The 23,906-nt window shown below is 33.4% G+C and overlaps 3 protein-coding genes across 4 annotated transcripts; 1 reads left to right on the forward strand and 2 right to left on the reverse strand.

Annotated features, from left to right (window-relative positions):
* Positions 1-5,053: 5,053 nt before the first annotated feature.
* Positions 5,054-6,993, reverse strand: LOC136068617 (uncharacterized). Its single transcript, XM_065775997.1, has 6 exons — positions 6,949-6,993; positions 6,378-6,700; positions 6,241-6,272; positions 5,950-6,087; positions 5,280-5,486; positions 5,054-5,085 (listed from the first exon to the last, which is right to left on the reverse strand). Exons 1-6 carry the CDS (start codon positions 6,991-6,993, stop codon positions 5,054-5,056), a joined length of 777 nt encoding a protein of 258 aa, XP_065632069.1.
* Positions 6,994-13,754: 6,761 nt separating this feature from the next.
* LOC111987756 (NAC domain-containing protein 83) lies at positions 13,755-16,341 on the reverse strand. Of its 2 annotated transcripts, none has more exons than XM_024019496.2 (3): positions 15,993-16,341; positions 14,651-14,937; positions 13,755-14,288 (listed from the first exon to the last, which is right to left on the reverse strand). In XM_024019496.2, the coding sequence occupies exons 1-3, from the start codon at positions 16,177-16,179 to the stop codon at positions 13,998-14,000; spliced, it is 765 nt and encodes a 254-aa protein (XP_023875264.1). In that variant the 5' UTR covers positions 16,180-16,341; the 3' UTR covers positions 13,755-13,997. The 2 variants fall into 2 exon arrangements, with proteins under 2 accessions (XP_023875264.1, XP_065632087.1); XM_065776015.1 differs by lacking the exon at positions 15,993-16,341 and adding an exon at positions 15,518-15,627.
* Positions 16,342-21,631: 5,290 nt separating this feature from the next.
* LOC111987750 (mitochondrial import inner membrane translocase subunit TIM8) lies at positions 21,632-23,754 on the forward strand. The gene is made up of 2 exons (XM_024019492.2): positions 21,632-21,786; positions 23,403-23,754. Exons 1-2 carry the CDS (start codon positions 21,739-21,741, stop codon positions 23,589-23,591), a joined length of 237 nt encoding a protein of 78 aa, XP_023875260.1. The 5' UTR covers positions 21,632-21,738; the 3' UTR covers positions 23,592-23,754.
* The last annotated feature ends 152 nt before the right edge of the window (positions 23,755-23,906 follow it).

The following is a 23,906-nucleotide window of genomic DNA, read 5'->3' on the forward strand; positions in this document are numbered from 1 at the left end:
ACATCATATAACACCGTCTTTCAATAGACAAACTCATGAACAAAAAAAAATCACAGAGAACCACAGTATGGGCAAGATAAACCATCAAAACACACAACATATAAACCCATAGACACATGTTCAAACCCATTACAACTCAACACAACAGGGACACTATTCACACCAAAAAGATACTTGAACCAAGTACAATGAAGGAAGATAGAAAGAATCCATACCTTTCTTTTGCTGTTTGATGAAGACATGATGTAAAAATGGATACTTTTTCAGTGAGAAACGGAGTGTTTGAAAGAAAAATGGGGAAGACAGTGAACAGTCATAAAACTTCGAGGGAAAAACTGAAAAACGATTTTAAAAACTGTCTTTAAAACGCAAAACACGCGTTTTTCGCGACTTAACCAAGTCGCCAGTAAGTCGCCAGATCAAGCCGCGAAACACTGTGAAGAAAAGATTCTAGAAAAATCTTCTAAGTGTTTTTCGCGACTGGAAGGTTTAGTCGCGAAGGAGTCGCGAGCTGAGCCGCGAAAATCACTGAGTAACCCTCGCGATTGGACCTTCCACCCGCGAACAAGCCGCCAAAATGAGCCGCGAAAAGAGCAAAACACAAGTTTTTCAAAAATTTTCTAAGTATTTTTCGCGTCTAGAGTAGTAACTCGCCAGTAAATCGCGAGAATCTCTGACTGAGCTCGCGACTGGGGCTTGCGACTGAGCTGACCCGCGACTTAGTCGCCAAAACAGGGTACCACTGTTTTTGAGAAAATTTCACAATTTTGGAAAAACAAAGTACTTTCCAAAAACAAAACAAAAATACTCAAAAATCTTTTTGTGTTTGTCCACTAAGATTGAGCATGTGAAAACACATTTAAACAAGTACAATCACACAAATGAATATGGCATTCGTTGAACATAGACTTGAGTGATGTGTGTGGATATCAAAAATGAGATAGTTCTTAGTCCAATGTGAAGCTTCAATGATCAATTCAATCAAGGCATACACAACTAGCACTAGATAATGTGACCTATCTCAATTATAGAAACATGCATATATGACCTCCCACAAGTACTTGATACCAATACTTTGAAGCTTTTCATTTGGCTCCATATTCAACATATTGTTTGCAACATTTGAGCAAAGAGAATCTCATTGTGAGATAGATGCCTGAAATTTTTGATATTTCAATTGATGAGTTAGCCTTTGGCTTTTTGAGCATCACACATTTTATTTTGGTCGCTTTCCCTTTTTCCTAGTCAAATACTAGTGTGTGCGACAGGCTTTTGCAGCTCTATATCTCTTTTCATTTGGAGATTTACATTTAGAGAGCTCTTTTAAAGCATAAAAAAAAAAAAATGGGAAGATATATAGGCATGAGTCTATGCATGTCTCAAGATCAACAAAACCATTCACTAATCATTCATGACAAGGTTGAAGATCTATTTACAACAATCACATAGATTTCAGAATTTCTTTCACAATGATATGAGTGCATGAGAGACAAGCTATGCTCGTTAAATGCACAAAGCCATAAGTACAAAGGTACAGGGCAAAACATGCTTGGAGACAAAACTCAACAAAGTGATCAAACTTTTTGGATTTTCAACTTTTTATGTGTTTTTGGATTTTTGACACAAAAACAATAGAAGAAAGATTAAAAAGAACTTAAACACAAACAAACCACAATTTAAACAAATGCTCAAAAACACAAAGCAACTAACCAATCTTATCCACAAATCATAGGAAGAATTGATGCATGGACACGTTATGATGCTTATGCATGAGTACCCTTTGTCACCCACACGTCACGTGCGTTTGGGGTGATATCCTTGATGGATTGGGTACGAGTGTTAGGACTTTCAAACCTCCTGTTGAAGCTCTCCAAGCAGGTGGTGAAGGCACCGATCATCTTCATCACGTCCGTCATTCCTGGATCATTGCTTTGACTTCTTGGTTTCTCACCACCCCAAGACCTCTTGTCATTCCTTCTTCCTCGTGACCGAGGTGCGCTTGCATTGTTGTCTGCTCTCAGCTTTTGACAGTTGGGTCTAGTATGCCCTCGTAGTCCGCAATAGTGACACACATACTCAGTTCTAGGCCCCCATTGTGGTCTTGAGAGAGATCTTGCTCTGGTTTCGTGTCTGCCCATAGATTGATTTCGGGGCTTATTCACCATCCGTTGCTCACTCACATTCTTCTTCTCAGCCTTAACATTCTCAGGGATGGTTTCTTCTACAGTAGGCTCTTTGGCCTTCACAAATTTCACTTCTTTGATAGCTTTGGCTGATGAGCTACTTCCTCCGGTATACCCCACTCCGGACTTATCTGAAAAATGTTTTTGAGATGATATAACATCTTCCAGCTTTCTAGAGGAGACCCTTTCAATCTTGGCTTGCGCTTGCACCATTTCTTGCTCAAGGAATCTTACTTTGGTGTAAGCTTCCGATAACTCTCCATTTAGTGTCTCAATCTCGCATTTAGCCTCTTTATATCTAGACAGTAAACTTTTGTAGTCCTCTTCAGCCCTTTTCATCTTCTTTACCGCCGTCTTTGCAACCCTTGCATACTCACCTGATCTCTCAAGAAGTAAAGTGTAATTCTCTTGAATACTCAAGGTACCTTCATCCTCTTCAGCTTCAGATTCCTCTACAACTCCAATAGATTCCAAATCAGAATGTTCACCAAGCTCCTTCACAAGTGTATCCAAGTCATCTGAGGATTCCACATGAGCGATGGTCATGAATGCGGAGAAATTTCCTTCTCCATCACAGCTCTCGTCAGAATCAGAATTTGATGAGTCCGAATCACTTAAAGTGGTGGCATACACCTTTCCCTTCGACTTCAAGTAGTTTGGACATTCCTTTTTAAAATGCCCATGCCCATTACATTCAAAACATGTAATTCCTTGTGAGGATTGGGAATCTTTACCATCTTTTCTTCGGAAGACTTTCTTCTCTTTTTCGGCACTCTGGAATTTTCTTTTGTCACCAAATTTTCCACTATTCTTGAGCTTTAAGAATTTCCGGAAGTTCTTTACAAGATACGCCACATCATTATCTACTGTATCCTCTTCCGAAGATTCATGAGACCCTATCCTCTCATCAATTGTCTTAAGAGCAAAGGATTTGCTCTTCTTTGCTGAAGGAAGAGACAACTCATATGTCTGTAGAGAACCGACCAGCTCCTGAACCTTGATTTCATCAAGATCTTTGCTCTCTTCAATGGCTGTAACTTTAGCACGAAAACTTTCTGGTAGTGACCGAAGGATCTTCCTTACAACTTTAGACTCTTCCGTCTTTTCCCCCAAATTAAATTTTCCAATGACCACCTCGTTTAGTTTACTATAGAAGGAGTCAAAAGACTCATCCTCATCCATCTTTAGCTGCTCAAAACGAGTGGTCAGCATTTGAAGTTTAGTGTCTTTCACCTTCTTGGTTCCTTCATATGTCGTCTCCAGAATCTCCCATGCTTCTTTAGCAACAGTAATATGAGAGATCCTATGAAATTCTTCTGGAGAGATACCACAGAAAATGGCATTCAATGCTTTACTGTTTGCATTAGCTGCCGCAAGAGTTGCCTTGTCCCAAGTGGATTTAGCATCCACTGGCTTTGTCCAACCTATGTCAACTGCATCCCACACAGCTTCATCCATAGAACACAAAAACGCCCTCATTCGGACTTTCCAAAAAGCATAGTTATTACCATCAAAATATGGTGGAGCAGTGAAAGATTGAGACCTATCCATCTCAACAAGGGGTCAAGGATCACACTTAGGTATTAACACCACAACAAGTGTACCCGCTCTGATACCAATTGAAAGTTCAATATGGGTATGAAACACCCTTGAACGTTTAGACCCCCAGATACAAAATACCAATTCAAGCTTTATATCAAACAATCAATGTGCGGAATATGATAACAAGCTTATAACAGAATTGATAAAACAATCTAAGCCAAATATAAACACATCCACAGCAGTAAATATAAGGCAAAGATAAAGGAAAGAGAGATGCAAACACACGGACAACACACGATGTGTTATCGAAGAGGAAACCGAAGTCCTCGGCGTAAAACCTCTCCGCCGCCCTCCAAGCGGTGATAAAATCCACTAAAGAATATAGTTGGGATACATGAACAGCAGAAGACCCTCCAAGCCTAATCTACCCAAGTACCTAAGCCCTCCAAGCTTCTTGCTCCAACGAGGTTACGCCGAACCTATTTCTTCTTTAGCTTGCCGGATTCCGCTACTTGACCATAGCATCAACCAATGTATATTGGTTCCTTTCCAAACTGCTTCCCTAAGCACCAAATGGACCTTCTCACAGACGTGGGTGTGGTGAGATAAGGGTTTGGTAAATGACCTCTCAAGGGTATGACAATGGAGAGGAAGAGAGTAGAGGAATTTGTAGAGTCTCTTTAGATGAAGATTGGGGATGAATCAATCTTGTATTTCTCTAGGGTTTTCTCTCACAAAATTCTCTCTGGAAGCTCTCTCAATATGATGGGTATAAGGGTGTATATATAGTAGGGTGAGAAGGGAATGCAAAACGTCAGTTTTTGCCAAACAGGGCAAGTTGGCGACTTGATCTCGCGGCTTGGCCAAGTCGCGAAATCAAGTCGCGACGTAACGGCCTGGCCAGACTGGAACTTTTGTCCTGTAGCGTGACAGCTGGCGCGACCCTTCAGCTTCCCAGTGTGCCTCTCACGTGACTGTCTTCCGCGGCTTGCCAGTCGCGAACCACCCGCGAGTCCTAGTCGCGAGACTCTGTTTTTCTTGCACACTCTTGAGCTTTTCTTCACATCTTCTCACACACTACCCTTACAATTTTTTCACCTAAATACAGGGTTACTAAGTGTTAAATTACAAGCAAATTGGTCATGGAATAAAGCCAATAAGATGGTTGATTAAATTCAACCTTACATCCTTTTTTATCTAGACGACTCTTATGGACGAATTGGAGTTTAATTTTTTAGTTCACCATCAACTACAATGAACATTTATCTAGTAAATGATCATCCAGGCACACAATGTAATTAAGAGCAATGCTAAAATCAATTGCATGTCTAACAAGCATGATGCATTAAGGAAACTAAAGCTAAAAGCAATAGAAAGCAATAAGCATCAAAAAGGCTATAAAAACCAAGATACACACAAATACTAAAGATAATTAAGTTTTAAACTAAAGTACTTAAAAGCTTTAAATAAAAGCAATGTAAAAAGTATCCAAAAGCTATAAAAGCTTAAAGTAAACTAGAAAAAGCTCTAAAAACAAGTCATTGTTGCACATACCAAAAATGTAATTCTGAAGTTGAAAGTCAAGTGCCAAGATATCTATCCCAAGAAAATCAGATGGATAGAACTTTGCTAAACGTATCAACTTTTCCTTATCAAAAACCACAAATGAATCACTTGGATTCAAGCAAGCTATACAAAGTGGCAAATCGGTATTCGCTTCTGAAAAATGGTTGTTAAGCTCTTGAAGTTGCATATCGATAACTGTGTAGAATAGTTCAATATGATAATGATGTAAATTTGTATTTTGTTGGGTGTTGCATCGCGACCTCCCACTAACTACGAATATTTCATCCATGTTCAAGATAGGAATATTGTATGTGATACAAATGAAGACACTTCAATCAATAAAGATATCCATTCATCATCTCTCATCACTTGCAATAGTTACTTAGACACTTTAACAAGATCCATAGCATTTACTATATCTTGAATTTTTTTTTTTTTGCAATGATATTGACAACTCATTTGTGATCCTTAAAAGGTTTTTCATCAAGTGTGGAGCAAAGACAAATTCAAAAGATAGAATTGACCTCATAATAGATCGAATCAACTTTTTGGTCAGAGATGCCATCTTCTTTAATAATCTCAAGTACATCAACAACAGCAGTTAAAATCAAAATCAAGTTAAGAATAGTCCCATAATATGATCCCTAACGTGTATTACCAGGACGTTTAAGATTTGTCTCTTGATTCAAACCTTGCCCACTTCTACATACACCATTCTCTAAATCTTCTTTAACTTTGGCAAATTGTGCATCTCGAAGAGCATCTCGTCTCTTACAAGAGCCTCTAACAACAGTTACTAAATTACTAACCACATAAAAAAATTCAACAATGTTAATGCGATTTTTAGCAACGGTAACAATTATCAATTGAAGTTAATGGGCAAAACAATGGACATAAAGTGCTGACTTATTCTCTTTCAAAATTTAAATTTTAAGACCATTGATATCACCTTGTATATTACTAGCCCCATCATAACCTTGCCTACATAATTTTGATAAACTCAAATTATATTCATAAAGTAAACATTCAATAGCATATTTGAGTGACAAAGCGGTGGTACTTGTTACATGTACAATACTAAGGAACCACTCTATAATAATTCCTTTTTTGTTCACATAATGAAGAACGAGGGCCATTTGCTCTTTCACTGAGATATCACGTGACTCATTAACTAATATTGAAAAGAACCCATTGTCAAGATCCTTTATGATGGCTTTGGATGTTTCACGTACAATTACATTCACAATGTCTTTTTGAATATCATGGTGGGTAAGCTTGCAATTTTTCGGAACTTTTTGCAACACTTCATTTATAGATTCATTGTGATCCCCCAAAAATTGTAGAAACTCAAGGAAATTTCCTTTATCACTTGAACCTTGAGATTCATTGTGACCACGAAAAGCTAATCCCTAGCATAAAAGGAATCTTATGCAATCAACTATTGCATTTAATTGAACCCGATATCCAATTTTATCTTGATTTGATTACTTAACCAAAACACTTTAAATGTGTTGATTTTCCTTCATTAAATCTTTACTCTTCTTGATAGCTTGGTTATGAGCACTATTAACTCCTCCAACATGGGAATTTAACTTCTCTTTCTGATTCCAAAGTTTAAATCCCTTCGTTACAAAAGTCTCACATCCTCCTTGCTTACCAAAATCTTGCCCAAATAGGTAGCAATATAAACAATATACTGCATCCTTATCTATACTATATTCCAACCACTTTCTATTTACATACCATTCGGACCTAAATCAACAGGGCCTTCCAAAAAAATCTATTAGAGGGTAATCATAGTCTTGGAAAACAGGTTGACAATGGCCTTTTTGTAAATAATATCTTCTTATTTCATCATGATTATTAGGTTGATAAAATGATATCTTTTCTTGTAACCCAGGATCTGAAGGAAAATTTTCTAAGTTAAAGTCAACACGAATTCGCTTAGAAGATGAAGATGAATCTTGCACAGGAGATGAATCTTAGGTACGTGATTTTCTTATCAAATATTTGTCCAAAATTTTAGCAAAAGAATAAACTATAAACTATAAATTCATTTGAAATATTACTAAAATTATTAATTATTGTTGTTTAGCTGTTTCATTAATTTGTTTGTCTCTTTTATAAACTATAATTTGTTATATTGTTGTTTCATTAATTATAAAATTATTATTTGTTGTTTAGCCTAAAATAATTTAATTTATTTGTCTTTTATAATGTATTGGTTAATTAAATTATTAATTATTGTTTATAAGTTGCTTCCCCCAATTAATTATTGGTTAATTAAATTATTGTTTATTAGTTGCACTAGCACACACCCCATGTGCATTTACTTCCCCCAATTCAAATATCCCACCCTCGGCCCCATGCCCCTATCCACCCCCTACTCAACAAACAAGCCTTATTGCCCCCAATCACAAGAGCCAATCAGATAAATTCACAATCACAATTCACAATCATAAATCACAATCATAAATCACAATACACTAAAAGACAATTAATTGTATCTCACCAACACCAACACCAACGAATAAAGCCAAAAACAGAGGCAAATATTAATAAAGTTATAAAGTAAAGCTGAGCAAAAGCAATTAGCCAATCACAATTCAAAGAGAAATATAGAATCAGATAAAGTTTTAAAGAGAGAGAGAGAATCTCATTTCATTTCACTTTCATTCTTCAGATAAAGATAGAGAGATTGAGATAGAGAGAAACTCATTAACCCAAATCCAATAACCCGTATATGTAAGAGAGAAAAAGAGAGAAAAGTTAAGTGTAAAGATGAAATACTTTGAGGTTGAGGGAACAAGGAGGCATGAGGTTGAGGGGCGGCGCTGTCAGGCAGCATATCGAGCCGAGGAAGACTGATCTCCGATCCAATATGTTCTACCGTTCTAGAGCTCGAGTTTGAGGCCCAATCTTCGTCCGTTGGTTGTTGTCATCCATTGGTTTCTGATTTTGGTATATTGGGTTAGGTTTTTTTCTTTAGGTTAGGTTTTTTTCTTTTCTTTCTTTCAACATCTATTAGTGTTTGGTTGAATTGTCCGTTGGGTTTTGGTTTTGGTTTTTTTTTTTTTTTTTTTTTTTTAAGAATCCGTGGGTTTGCGGTAGGCAAAATTCCTTGTCCAGCTCTAAATTACCTAACATGGATTTTACCTACCCAAAAAAGGGATGGGATAAGAATGGATTCTGTCTAACCCACCCTAAGGGTGAATATAATTTAATTTATTTATGCATATCTTAATATCATAAGAGGTCGAACTTAGTGCAATGATAAGTGTCTTCCACCAAAAGCAATAGGTCACAGATTCGAGTCCGGAAATTAGCGTCGAAGTAAAACACTTTGTTAGGTCCATATGTTAATGTGTTGGCCAATCGTGTCAAATTGTAACTCAAACTATAAGTCTTGTGTATTAAAGATGTGCATTCCAAGATCAAGTTGAAGAAACAAGAACTTCTCAAGAGAAATGATGTTCCTATCTTTGGCGATAGCAACCTCAATAGAGTCCTGATTGATCTTGAATCACGAATTTTGTTTTGATAGTATTTGTCTTACATTAATTAAGTCTGCTATTATGGTGAGTTATTGTAATCCTGATTTTTTTTTTTTTTTTTTTTGAGAAACTTATTGTAATCCTAATTGGACTGCCTATATAAAGATCCATTAAGCATGATTTTTAAAAGTTTGGAGGGGCAAAAAAAAAAGCTTGTGCTATTAATAGAGAAAACCCTAGCCTCCACTTATTTAACCTATGAGTTCAAAAGCAAATAGAGAATCATCTTTTATAGTGTCATTGTTGCATAATGCAAACCAAGGCTAAAGCCACAAAGTCATCCAAGGATTTTTTTTTTATTTTTTTTTATTTTATGGTTATCAAATCCTTAAGAGATTCTTGGAGTCATGAACATGATTGATGAAGGAAATCCATGGTAGAAGAATCCAACCAGCTTAGAGCAACATTTGATCACGTAAGTTACTACTAAAGGTAACAATAAAGTTATGATTGATTTTTTTTTGTAAGAAATTCAGTTCTTAATAGTGGATTTTCTTTAAGGTTGGTGGTTAACCCCTATAGTGGGTTTTTTTTTTTTCTTGGATTGTTGTCCTTGAGTTTTCCACTTCTTTACCATATTTTTTTAGGGGAAATTAATGGGTAATGAATCTAAATTTATAATTGGTTAATTTGTTAAATTGCTCTCTCTCTCTCTCTCTCTCTCTCAACCTTTCTACTACTCTCATTAGCACCAATGCCACCTCATAATGGATGCAATATGCTTCCATCCCACCCTGACCTATGGCCATTCCTTTCCCATACAAATTTTCCCATCCTTAGAGAAGGAATGAAGCACCTATGATCCAATAATCTCTCTCCACCTTGTTGTGATATCTAACTTTGACTTTAAAATGTATAAAGCAAAAGACACCGAACAAAATACCTAATGGGTATTTAATTTTCTAAGGTATCTTTTGCTAGAGACGGGATATATAAGGCGAGAAGTTGAAGTGAAACCCATGTGCAAATCTTCTAGTTCTTATTCTAGGCGTGGTCCTTACAAAAGAATTTCTTTATACAAAGTTGATATACGCGTTACATTCTTTTTCCCTCCTTTTTATTTTATATGACTATCTTTAGAAAATTAAGTACCTTTTAATATGAAAAGTTAGATTCCTAGAATTGCAACAAGGCCTAACTCTCATGTATATATTACTAAAAGCTGAAGCGTAGCGTTTAATGTTGTTACTCTCAAATTGCGCCACATCAGCTATCACATCATTTTAAAAATATATATATATATAATTTGTCCTACAATTTTAAAATGATTTTTACAATTTTCAGCCTTATAAATACAATCCACTATTATTTTATTTACTTCCACTATCACTCTATAATAAATCCAACCCACTACTTATTTATTTACTTCCACTATCACCATATAATAAATCTGTATAATTAATCTAGCCCACCTCTTATTTATTTAGTTTCATTATCAAGTCTAACCCAAAACTTTTTCAATTCAGCTTTAGAATTTTGTGTGAGCTTTTTCAGCTTAAAGGAAAAATAAAATAAATGTAGAGGGTAGTGGGGAGATGAAAAGGGAAGGGAGGGAGAAAGATTAAAGAAGTAGTGGGGAGATGAAATGGTAAGGAAGAGAGAAAGGTTGGAGAAATGTAAATATTAAAAAAAAATGTTAAAAAAATTATAGGAAAATTGAAAAAAAAAAAAAAAAAAAAAAAACCTAAAGCTTGAAAGGCTTCAATGTTTCTCTCTCTCTCTCTAAATTTTTTGGTGGATTTTTTTTTATTATTGCATCTCTACTTTAGGTTGATAATTTTTTATATTCTTTAAAACTCTATTTTGGGTTAATGCAATTTAGTTTTGTTTTTTAAATTGTTGTTGTTGTTTATTTTATTTTTTATTCTCTTTAATTGTTAAATGTTATCCTATTGCGATCTAAAGAATTAAATATAGCGTATAAAAATATAATATTATTCTATTACATACCATGATTTGGATAATTTGGTATTTATTTTGTTACATAGCATGATTTTTTATAGTGCTCAATTAGGATGTTAAACTATGAGACTTTACTAATTTTTGTTTATTTTCTAATCCTTTGTGGTGGACAAAGTACTTTTAATAGTTGTATTAGAAATACTCTATAATGCCATTCATTTAAAGAAAAACAAAAGTTAGCCAAACGAAAATAATTGGATATGTGACAAATTGCAAAAGTTAAAATTTGTATATATACAATNTACCATCTGTAATTTGTTGGGTTTGTTTTACCTTGTTTTTTTCTTTATATTGGGTTTGCTTTACCAGCTGTTGTTTAGGATTGATGTTGGGCTTTTTTTCCTTGGTGGGCTTGCTTGGTTACAATTTTTTTTTTTCTCAGATTTTAGTTCAAAATTTTTTTGGGCTTTTTTTTTTTTTTTGGCTTGAAAGTAGAACATTTTTTTTTTTTTATTTGAGGGTGTTCTTAATTTTTTTAAAGGGTAAAAAGAATAAAAAATTTTAATTATTATATATAATTTTTTTTCAAGTCAGGGTGTTCATGGGAACACCCTGGACTAAAAATGGTGCCACCACTACCTAAATTGAATCTTAGTTGCAAGAAAAAAAAAAAAACTATGTACGCATAGGTTTTTTTAAATAAATAAATAAAATTGGGTGGTTTGACTTTTAAGGAAACATCATTTATGTCGTCCACTCATTATAATTGCTATTTATTTTTTTGAAAGAGTTTTTAACCTATGACATCTGCTCCTAGCGATAATTATTTATTACATATTAAAAAACTAGTTACCACCGTGCACCCTTGATGCGGTGGTTACTCCACAAGTATAAGTGCTTATAGGGTGTGGGAGGCAAAGGCCAGAGTTAAAGTCTCTAGGAGGAAGCTTTACACATATGTACACATAGATTAAGCTAGAGTAAAAATTCTATCTTGTATAAAAAAATAAAAATAATAAATAAATAAAAAACAAAAAAAAAACTAATTGTATTAGCTAATGCCTATATGTGTATGCTCTTTATTATCAAAACAATACATATTAAGAAACTAGCTATATTAGCTAGTGCCTATATGTGTATGTACTAAAATTTCATGTGAGTATTATAGATTAGTGTTGCTATGAGATTCAATTAGTTGTTACTGTTTTAGGTAGCTAAATTGTTAAGTATCCGTTTGGCAAAAATTATTTTTGTCAACTTAATTTACTATTCAATTTATTTTGGTACTATTCATGGGTTCCATTGCACTTTTTGGTATTATTTATGGGTCTCACTATACTATTTCAGCTAACTTTTAAATTTATTTACAGTACTTTCAGTAAAAAGTTTTTAGTTTCAATAAAATAAACGGATCCCAAATGGACCCTAAGTCAATTACTGTTGGGACTGATATGCAGCTCTTTATTATCAAATCATGACATATTAAGAAACTAGCTATATTAGCTAGTGCCTATATGTGTATGTACTAAAATTTCATGTGAGTATTATAGATTAGTGCTGCTATGAGATTCAGTTAGTTGTTACTGTTTCAATTAGTTACACTGTTAAGCCAGTTACTGTTGAGACTGATATGCAGTTAGTAAGTAGTTATCTTTGGGGGGAAAATATGGAATTAAATTGTATATAATAGCTAAAAGGATCAATGAGATGTTATGAAATAAATTAGCTAAACACTATTCTAATCCCACCCCATATTCTAAAGGCTTGTTATCCTCAAATGTAACTATCTTCTTCTTCCTCATTTCTTCTCTTACCACTTAGTTCCAGTATATCCAAGAACATAACAAGACACCAGTTAGTTTTTTGTGTAGGCAGTGATTGATCCTAGATTTCTTATTTAACCATCAAAGACTTTAATCAGCATTTAAAGATAAAAAGTTAAAATTTGTATATATACAATAATTGTTTATTTGATAATATGTTTTGGGTGGCCGAAATTATAATTTCTACAAAGAAAATAACCTTAATAGATTATCAAAAACAAAATCTTATCCTAATATTGGTTCAATTAATCATTGTTAAGTTTTATTAATTTTTTTTAGTTTACATTTTTTTGGTATTTTAGATTGTTCCTATGTTACATACATGATTGTTCCTATAATAAATAAAAATATAATTACAAAATGCATTACTCATTATTATATTAGTTTAAATTGTAAAAAAAATAATAATAATAATAAAACCACCATAAAAATAATTATCACGCGCAACGCGTGGGTCCGCGACTAGTGTATATTATAATTAATAAATTATTATTCATCCCAAAAGTTTAAACATATAAAAGATGCAAATTAACTTAATTAATAGTCTGGCAGTCTTCTTCACTTATGGATTTAGACTCTCTCAAGTGAATGCGCGTAGCCTATTATATGGAATATCATACACTCTAATACTCATGACAAATTATATATTATATATCTACTGAGAGTCTTTAGCTTAATTAGATAGTACTTTCTTGTGCTTCCAACGGACACATTACGAATTCAAATACCTCCACCTAACTATTGATTAAAAATAAAAAATAAAATAAAAAAATAAAAATAAAAGTATTATCTATCCAAAAGTTCTCTATAGTAAATAATAAATTTAATTATTTAAACGTTAATATTTGTAGTGAATCCAGAAGCCCATTACGTTGCATGAGTGCATGAATGGTAATGATCAAGAGAATAGGTTGAAGGAGATCAAGCTTTTTTCTTAAGAATGTGATATAAGTTCAGCTCCTTCAGTTTAGGAGTAAGGATGTCATTGCATTAGGTTTAGGAGTTGGTGAGGGTGTTGGATGTGTTTCTCTCTCAACAACCAATCCCATTGGGTAGAAGAGCCAATTGGCTATATTTGTAAAGTTTCTGTTGAACAAAAAGGATGATGATGATTTTTTTTTCTCTCTCTCTCTTCCCAACTCCTCCCTCTCAATTGTTCTAGGAGGTTGGTCAAAACTGCTTCATAAAACAAAGGAACATATATCATATTATAACAGGCATAAGCATACTATTGTTTAGATACATATATAGTGGAAGCAATTAATTAATTAGCTTCATTTAAGTTGAATGGCAAGTCAGCCATTTCTTACTCCTGACTAATCTCTCCTCCATCAAAGTACTAGCTTCTTTGGATATGTTTTTCTTCAACGAGATTCATTTAGCAGAAACAAATTAATAGAGTTACTTGCTCTTCTCTAGTTAAAAGATCAATAAGTTGTGCGGGCACTAGTGCTTTCTTCATGATCTGCACCACTAGAAGAGACCTCAGTCGTAGTACTGGAACTTGAAGATGATGACGAAGAAGTTGAAGAAGCAAGAGGCAAACTAGACTTGTATCCCAACATAAAATTAAAGAATCTAGGTTGTGCCACCCCAACATTCTCGATTTTGTTGTTTGAGCTAGTTTGATTAATCAGCATGTCATTGTTTTTCATGACACTTCCTTTCTTCAAATAAATGCGACAAAGAACCCAATTTTCCATTTGGACCAAAAAGTTCTGCCAGAAGTTAAACCAAAGTTTTAATAAACACACAAGTGATAAAAATGTGTAAGGGATGTTTCTATATAGTGGATTGACTAAAATATGAGTAACTCTATATATATATAAATATATATATATATATATATATACATATTATATATATATACACATATTATATATGTATACACATATTATATATATATATATATATATTATTAAGTATGTATGTAAGCTCTGTGCAAACTTTTCAAGAGTTCATCTGCCTACCAATCATCTCTCACAAACCTTGTAGTGTAGGAGTGGGATTTTCGGGCACTAAGTACAATTTTGCTAGGTATGTATGTATATATAAGGAAGATAGTGTGGATGGAACTCACCTGGATTGAGTCATGTATCTGTGGGAAAGTGCACCCTGTAGTTTCTGCATAGACAAGACGATATTCATGCATGATCCAATCAGTTCTAGACCCATGGGGAGGTTTCCCTTTGTAAAAGACCAAAGTCTTTTTCATTCCCACAATATGATTTCTTCTTGGTGATACAATTTTTTTGTCTGTCCCAGTTGTCTTCCAATAACCAGAATTGGTTGTCCTTTTGGTTCGGTTACCATTAGGATATTTTGCTTCCTTTTGGCTGAAAAAGTACCTCTCTTGCTCGAGTTCACCTACACATACATATGAACTCTATGATTTAATTCTATATTACGAGTGTCAAGGCAGCACATTTTCATACGTACCATGCAGAAGTAAATAAACAACCATATATTATTACTTACAAGGTCAAGATATATATGTAAACCCATGCATGCATGCAACCTTGCAAATGGTGTGAAGTTCAATAACTTTTAACATGCTTTTTTAGTACAAGCTAGCAATACTAGTTTTATTATATATATATATATATATATAATAACAAACAACTTACAAATTATTTGACAAACCACTGGTCATTCCCATGGGATTTTTTTTTTTTTTTTTTTTGAAGGACCATGGGATTATTATTTAATCACTTGTATTATTATGTATTAATTACAATATGCTATTAGGCAGTAGGGAAAATAATTGCATGTGCAAAATTTTGTGTCCCTAGAGTTATTGTTTTATTACTGGTTAGTGAGTTTATGAGCAGTGAGCTTACACCTATAAAGCTGAGAAAATAGTTATAAAAGTCAAAAACTATTATATTATCAAAAATAAAAATAAAAATTCAAAACTATTTTTAGAATGATAATGTTTTTCACTAACCCGGCAATAATTCCCATGGATCAAGATATATATGTAAACCCATGCATGCATGCAACCTTGCAAATGGTGTGAAGTTCAATAACTTTTAACATGCTTTTTTAGTACAAGCTAGCAATACTAGTTTTATATATATATATATAATAAACAAACAACTTACAAATTATTTGACAAATCACTGGTCATTCCCATGGGATTTTTTTTTTTTTTTTTTTTTTGAAGGACCATGGGATTATTATTTAATCACTTGTATTATTATGTATTAATTACAATATGCTATTCGGCAGTTGGGAAAATAATTGTGCAAAATTTTGTGTCCCTAGAGTTATTGTTTTATTACTGGTTAGTGAGTTTATGAGCAGTGAGCTTACACCTATAAAGCTGAGAAAATGGTTATAAAAGTCAAAAACTATTATATTATCAAAAATAAAAATAAAAATTCAAAACTATTATTAGAATGATAATGATTTTCACTAACCCGGCAATAATTCCCATGGATCAAACTTGCAAACGTTGATCTCAGGAATGACTGAAGCAGGCAATGGGCATGAGAAAACCTTGCATTTCAAGTACTGGAAGACAAGCTCTTCATCAGTGGGCTGGAAGCGAAAACCAGGAGGCAATATTCTGGTTACACCTTCCTGAGTAAAACTCAACTTGTCCATATGATCAAGACCTCTCTTTAGTCTTTACTACTTAGTCTCAGTCAACACAAATGAGTTTAGATCAAGCAAGCCGTGTTGAGCTTTTATAGCCATGAGAGGGTGAGAGTGAGAGAGATGGGTGGCTGGGGTTGTTGAAGAAAAGAGATGCTTCTTTATGGTCTTTGTAAATTGGTAGGGCAGCGGGAAAAAGATTGGGATTGTGTCACAATAGTAACCAGATATCATTTGTATATTATGTTTGACAATTAAAGAAAACTCATATCGTTCATAAAAAATAAAAAATAAAAAATAAAAAAAAAAAGCTCATATCTCATCCTTTTCATTTTTCAATAAGCTATGCTAAGGCCAATTTCTTTCACAACAGCTGGTATTTATTTATTTTTATTAAAATAAAATTACTTTCACTTAAATTTAATAAATTTTGTTTCACATCTAGCCATTGATATTTATTTATTATAATTAGAATAATATTATTTTTACTTTCGTTATGCATCAACCAAAGCGTACCAACTATATTAACAATTGTAAAAATGTTATATATCTCTAAGCTTATATTAGGCATTGAAAGACAATATATTGTTTTTCAATGCCTAATATTGTATGATAAAACAAGTTATAAAGTAAATTGTCATTGGCAGAATTTATTAATTGTCTTCATGGTAGTTCAAAGCACATCTTACTAAAACCTCTCCGATGTGTAAACAATCAGTCAAAGATAATTGGCAGTAGCATTTCTGTATTATATATTTGATTGGTTGGATGACCTTGGAAAAGACTTTGATGAAGGATTTTTTTTCAAAGTTCATATATCCAAATTCAACTGATAGTTCAAAAGGGGTTGTTGCCATGTTGGATAGTAGACTAGTAGAATAGTACCACTAAGTTGAGGTCAGCTGTTGTCATGCTTACCTGCTCTCTTTGCAGTAAAAAAATGCATTAAATTAACCTCAAGTAAAATTGTGTGACTAGAATGAGATGTGTCTATCTAAAGAGAGGTTATATATGCAGTTGCAAATGGGGTTCGGATGCAAATTAAACTTTGAGTTCTGAGTACCTCCAGCACAAGAAATTATTGGGTGCATTAAGCCTTCCCCCTCATAAATATGGATCTTATGCAGGGAAACACATATTTGAAACTTCCTTATATGTGAGAAGAATGTGTGATTTGACTAATTACACATTATAAAAACCCTAATCACTCTGTTATTTTTGGCCTAATTTGACTAACACACCAAACCTGAATCTGGATTGCACCGACTGATTCTATGTTTGAGAAACCGTGCTGAGTCATATATAAACTTAAGCTATTAAAAATATATAAATTTAATTATTTTAACAGCAATTATATTACAATGTTAAAAGCCAAATAGATCTCCTTTTAAATGCATGTCATACTTGCACTTATAATTGTGTTATTAGTAGTTCTAGTACCACAAATTTAGTTACAACTTTTCTTACAATTTTCCTGCGTGACAAATTATGATTAGTTGTCTGTTATTTTCACATGAGCTCGTCACTTTTTTTCTACCACTCATAGTCAGTCATACAAAAGAATTGTGACTAAATTTATGGCATTAAATTTTTTGGTGTACCATTAAAGCTTTGGTAGTATTTTAAATTTGAAAAGGCAATTTATGTTTGAAGGGGGAGAGAGGCAAGGAGGGAACCCTTCTCTCCTTTCCCGTCCAAACATAGGGAAGGGAATTTTTTTTAATCACATTCGAGTCCAAAGTCATACAGTGACTCGGCTTTTCAAATGACTCACTAAGTTTCAAAATGTACAGTGACTCATAGCTTTCTTTACTTTCATGTTTTCTTCCTTCAAATTTTCCTTTTTAAATAATAATAATAATAATAAGCTGTAACTTTACTCCCAAAAAAAAAAAAAAAAAGCTGTAGCTTTTGATCATGAATGGATGGGTGACTCATAAAGGTTTGTAACCAGCACTTTAGCCCCACGGGTAAGCGATTTAAAGAGCAACGTTTTTTATTTTTTAATATTTCTTATAATCAATATTACCTTGATTTTTTGTTTTTGTTTTTGTTTTTGTTTTTGTTTTTGCTGAACCTTGATTATTTGTTTTTAAATGATTTGTTTAGAAGGAAAAGCCATAAAAGTAAGGGGAGCCCTTACAATTGCAAAGCAAAGAAGAGTCAACTACTTTTCTTAGTTGCGAAGATGTTGCCTTTTTTTCTCTCTCCATGTGAGATAGCCAATCTGTTTACATGGTTTGCAAGTATTGCTTAAGACCACGGCAACAAAGACAATGTCTTTATGACCTTTTGGGCACAATTCTTTTCACTTATGTCTGATGTCACATCTCAACACTCCTTTTTTCTCTTTTTCTTTTTTTGGGGAAAACATATCTCAACACTCATGAACGTCCTTTTTCACTTATATGTGCAATGCTTTTATATAAAATTATGGGCACAAAAAAATCTAGTTGTCAAGCTATTAATAGTCAATAATTAAAAAAAAAAAAAGTGATATTAATAGTGAATTCAAACGAGAACCAATAACAATTCATCATTTATGTTTTATTGTGAAATTATTGTGTCTGTATCATTATTCAATTATTTTACAAGTGGTCGCTCTCAAATCTTCCCCACTCTCTTCAATGAAAGTAGCCATTGGATATTACTCTCAAGATTCATCTTTTTATTTTCTTTCCTCCTCCGTCCTGAAAAGACAGACTACTCAAGTTAAAGGTTGATAGTAGACAAGAAATGGAGCCTTTCCTGACAATTATTCACAATATTATAAAATAAACTTGTGTTTCCTTTAGGCGTATCACGGTTCATGTGCTCATAATTTACTATATATCATGGTCTAAGAAAAAGCAAGTTTTATGCTTAATGCATAAGTAAGTTCGTGAATGGTTTTGGGACTCGAGAGTTGTGACCTATACTGATATTGTCTTGATCAAGTTGTTCTTCAAGGTGAACTTATGCTTTGAGCATCTTTATGAATAAAGTGTCAAGAGCATCTCCAGCAGCCTCTTTAAATTTTTGCCTATTTGGAGAGTGAACAGTTCATTTTACTTTTTGCCTACTTACTTTTTTAAATACACTTTCCAACGGACTCTCTATCCTTTTCTTCATCTCATTTAAATATTATTTCTTCATTCATTCTTTATTCTTTTTTTATCATCATTTATTCTTCCTATATTCATTCCCAACAATTATATTTTTCAATGAAAAATGTTATATCCACAATATATTTCGTAATACTTTCACAAGAATAACATCAAAATCTTATGTGGAAAGTTGTTACTAGTTCTAATTTGAACCCACCGCTGAAATTATTTTTTTACTCACCAATATTAGCTAATAACAATTTATTACTTAAAATTTATTATGAAAATATTGTGATAGCATTTTTTAATGGTCATTTCTTATTTTTTATATTATTTTTCCAAACTTAATTATATCCATACGTTTCTTTTTCTTTTTTTTCTCTTTTTTTCTCTTGGTTTTTTCTCCACCACACACCTATCGCACTCCCATCTCTATCTACCCTTCTTTTTCTTTTTCTACTACATTCCGGATCACACTTTCACTTTCTCCAGCTCTCTCATTCTTTCTGTAGCTCTCTCTTTTTTTTACTTTTTCTATTTCTACTTGATTCTAGAACACTCTCTACTTGATTCTACTTGTCTCATTTCTACTCCACCGTGGGTCAGATGGCTTCTGTCTTCTTTTTTCTTTTCTTTTCTTTTTTGCTTTTATTGTTATGATTTGATTAATTTTAAGATTGTGTTTTTGAGTTTGTATTTTGATTATGCTTGAGTTTAGAGATGTTTAAAAGAAATGATTGTTGTGTTTGTAGCTATTGTAAATGTTTGATTGAGACTGATTTTAGAGATGTTTGAGAGAAAATATCAAGAATAGTTCTGTTGTTACCGTTGTGATTATTGAGTGAAAATTAAATACTTTGATCGATTGTGATTATTAAAACTGAATTAATTCTTTTACTCATGAACAGGTCTCTCTCTTTTTTCTTTTTCTTTTTCTTTTTTCTGATTTCATTTGGTTTATGAGAAAAATTATTTTCGTGTTTGGATTGTATTTTGTGTTTTGTAGCCGTTGAGATAAAGAAGAGAGACGGAGTAAAGAAGAAAGAGAAAGGAAGGAAAGAGAAAATTGTTTTTTTTTTTTAATTCAACCGGTATTATTTTAAGGGCAAATACTCATTGCATAAGCTACAGTAACTCTCCAGGCCTGGAGAGCTATTGTAGCAAATATTTTAAAAAAAAAAAAAAATTAGAGTTAGAGAGGCTGTTGGAGGTCTTTTTTGGTGTGATTTCTTTCCAAATTAGGCTTTAGAAAGCCTATTGGAGATGCTCTAAGAGTTGGTTCTCTTAATCGTCTTTGCTATAACCAATCATGAGGGGAAAAAAGAAGTCCAATACATATCCCAAAAAAAAAAAATCACAAATGTTTTAATTTTTAACATTTCAAGAAATATTGTATGATTTGTATCTTCCCACATCATTTTTAGGATCTAACCATAAATCTTCATGCATCTTTTAGAATTTAATATCAAAATCCTCATATATTTTTGACATTTTGAAACGCTCTAATTTTTTTTTAACTATACCTAATCTATGTTTGAATGGAGAGAGAGAGAGAGAGAGAGAGAGAGAGAGTCTCTCTCTCTCTCTCTCTCTCTCTCTCTCTCTCTCTCTCTCTCTAACCCTAACATAATTCTCTAAGTTTCCTTCTCTTGTCCTCCCCTCCCCCTTCCCTCCATCTCTCTTTGTTCCAAACATACATTAATGATTGTTGTTTATAAATCATCGAAGCAAATTGTTGTTTCAATCATATAAGGAAAAAATTAATAGATACCTAAAAGTATTGGTTTATGAAATATTTTTAATAATATTTTATGGAAAAATAAAAAATAATTAATTGTTTTATGTCTTTTTATTTATCCAATAAAAGTGATGTTAAAACTTTTTAAAAATTATTTATTAAAAATTATCCTAAGGGCACCAATTAACAAAACTCATCATATAACTACCATGTCATCAATTATGCATAAACAATTGAGGAATTTAAACCTTAGACATTTTCGTTGTAAACACACACAAAAAAAAAAATATTATTTAAGTTTCAAAACTCTTGGCAACAAATTGACTTAACATTTGATGCAACAAGAATTTCTTATTTACTTGTGGGTATAAACAATAATGATTAATATCAAGAAGTTTTAAATGGTAACTTACAATTATTAGTGTGTGCCAATGTAGTAAAGTCCAATGGGCCTATTTGAACACTCTTACTAGGCTGTGTCAATGTAAAGCCCAATGGGCCTATATGTACACTCTTACCAGGACGTGTCAATGTAAATCCAATGGGCCTTGCTCCTGGGCCCATATAAACAGTCACAAATTTGAGGGAAACCGGGCCCATTTAATTCGGCACATTCTCCCATCTTCCTCAGCCACCGCGTTCTTTCTATTTAGGGTTTTAGAATCAGAAGCTTTTAGGTTTTCTCAGATTTGAGGGTTTTAGCAACTGAACAAAAATCCAATCTCTCTCTTTTTTTGTCTCTCAATGGATCCTTCACAAGTCCAATCCGCTGAATTTGCTCAATTTCTCGCTGTAAGTGTTTTGTGTGTGTGTGTGTGTGTTTGGTCTCTCAGAAAGCTGAGGAAAATAAAAATAGAAAATCTGAGGATTGAAAATATATATATTATGTTTTTAAGGATTTTGTTAAAATAGACAAAAGTCTCTTACGTTGTTTGGTAACTGGAATGTATAGTCGTGATTTTTTGTGTGTTCTGTTTAGCTGTTCTAAACTAGGATGTCTTGTTTGCAATTATTGATTTAATAATTTTAGTGTTTAAGATTAACTGTTTTCAGTTGCCCATTACACTACTACTACAAACATGCACTTAAGGAGGTTTTGAACCCATGATCTTTACCCTTTTTTATTTTTCCATTTATTCTTGTTGGAGGAGTGAGCGTCAGTTGAGTCGGGGTCGGGTTTTTACTAGGTCGAACTAGATTATAATAAACTGGGTTATATAAGTGATTATGAGAAGTCCCAAATGAACTTGACTAGTTCTATTAGGCGCGAATGTGGCTAGTGCTTCCATAGGTTTGAAGAAATGGTATCAGAACTATGTTCTACTTTTTACTAGTTAGTAGAGCCATGTATGTCATGAGTTGTATGTATGAGAGGGAAAATGTGTGCGGGAGCATGGTGGAGTGCCGCATGAACTAGTGATGGAGAGGTTATAAAAATGTTGCACGTCCCTTCCCCCATTGGGCTAGCCTTTTTTGGGGTTGAAGGACTTGGAGTGTTACAATATTCAGTTTTGGATGGTTTAAACATTAATGTTACCTACTCAGACCTATGGGCAAGGATATTTTGCTTATTTGGTGTCTCTTGGGTCATGCCCTCAATGGTGCGGGATGTGTTGGAGGCATGGAAGGAGGGGTGGGTTGGCAGGGGAGGTAGTGGGACGATATGGCGAGTTGTTCCATTGTGTCTAATCTGGTGCTTTTGAGGGAGCTGAAATCAGTATGGTTAATTTGAAATATCTCTTTCTGAAAAGCGAAGACGTATATGAGTGGACTTCACCAACTTCTTTGTTTTCTGCAGATGGGTTTCTAGATTTTCTGGACTTCACTAATTATCTTTTGTTGTTCATGTTCCTTCTGTTTTCGCATTGCCTCTTGTATCCAGCCTGTTCTTGGGCAATTCTCTTTTTCTCTTTTCTTTTTTAATGAAATTATTTGCCTATCAAAAAGTCATTGATGTTGCCTCTTTGTCTATAGCTGTTCTTATTTAAGATGCTAGATGCTGAGACTTGCAGGTGGTTAAGTACAATTTTTGTACACTCTGAAACTTACTAGACAGTTCAATATAATATTCAAGTAATAAACTTAACAGCATTGCTCATATGAAAAGGAACTAATGACATATTATCAATAAAAATCTTCAATTTATTCAAAGAACTCTTTTGGCATTTGTCACCCAACTTACCCCATGCTCCTGCATCATAAGATATGTCAGTATTGTTTTAGGACTTAACTTTAACTTGCATGACTTTTGGACACTGATTCAACCTGTCATAGAACTGACTTTTTTAACAATTCATGTTGATAGGGGTGGTAGTCATTATTTTGTTGACAATAGTAAGTCATGTTAGTAGCAAGATTTATGTTCAATTTATGTGATTTGACTGAATAAGTTTGTAATGCCTGTGCAGCAAGAAGAGCAAAGAGCCAAGGTTGGTGAGATGGTGATAAAGATCACAAATGTCTGCTGGGACAAATGCATCACTAGTACACCAGGGAGCAAGTTCAGTTCCAGTGAATCCAGTTGCCTTTCAAACTGTGCTCGGCGTTATATGGATATGAGCCTCCTTATTGTGAAACGCGTCCAGAACATGCAGTGAAGGTCTAGGAGCATTGATGTGCTATCTCAATCACAAGATGTTGTTTTTGCCCATGTCCTCAGTTAAATTTTGCTGAAGATGTTTTATTTTTTCTTCTTTTTTTGGAAGTAGATCTCTTTCCATATTCTTGAAACTATTTTATTAAGATGTTCTATTAACTTTATTGCACTCTAGAATCAATTCCCAAACATTTATGATGAATAAATTTGTTAATTTGTATGGTTGTGAACAGTTGCATGAGTTTTCTGTTTAAGCCTTTCTGCAGCTTGATGGTTTGGTGTTCTTCCTAAGAAGCTATAAAAATATGAAACACAG

The sequence above is a fragment of the Quercus suber genome, unplaced genomic scaffold (assembly GCF_002906115.3).
Source record: "Quercus suber isolate HL8 unplaced genomic scaffold, Cork oak 2.0 scaffold_125, whole genome shotgun sequence".
Classification (NCBI taxonomy): Eukaryota; Viridiplantae; Streptophyta; class Magnoliopsida; order Fagales; family Fagaceae; genus Quercus; species Quercus suber.

Excerpts from the sequence above, each read along its gene's own strand:
- LOC136068617 (XM_065775997.1), bottom strand. The coding sequence starts at position 6,993 with ATGCAGTATATTGTTTATATTGCTACCTATTTGGGCAAGATTTTG. Across the intron at positions 6,088-6,240 it reads TGGGGCTAGTAATATACAAG|TAACTGTTGTTAGAGGCTCT; the intron begins GTGATATCAATG and ends TTAGTAATTTAG. Across the intron at positions 5,086-5,279 it reads ACTTCAGAATTACATTTTTG|CTTTAGTTTCCTTAATGCAT; the intron begins GTATGTGCAACA and ends TATTGCTTTTAG.
- LOC111987756 (XM_024019496.2), bottom strand. The coding sequence starts at position 16,179 with ATGGACAAGTTGAGTTTTACTCAGGAAGGTGTAACCAGAATATTGCCT. Across the intron at positions 14,938-15,992 it reads TCCATGGGAATTATTGCCGG|GTGAACTCGAGCAAGAGAGG; the intron begins GTTAGTGAAAAT and ends ATGTATGTGTAG. Across the intron at positions 14,289-14,650 it reads AGATACATGACTCAATCCAG|AACTTTTTGGTCCAAATGGA; the intron begins GTGAGTTCCATC and ends AACTTCTGGCAG.
- LOC111987750 (XM_024019492.2), top strand. The coding sequence starts at position 21,739 with ATGGATCCTTCACAAGTCCAATCCGCTGAATTTGCTCAATTTCTCGCT. Across the intron at positions 21,787-23,402 it reads AATTTGCTCAATTTCTCGCT|CAAGAAGAGCAAAGAGCCAA; the intron begins GTAAGTGTTTTG and ends ATGCCTGTGCAG.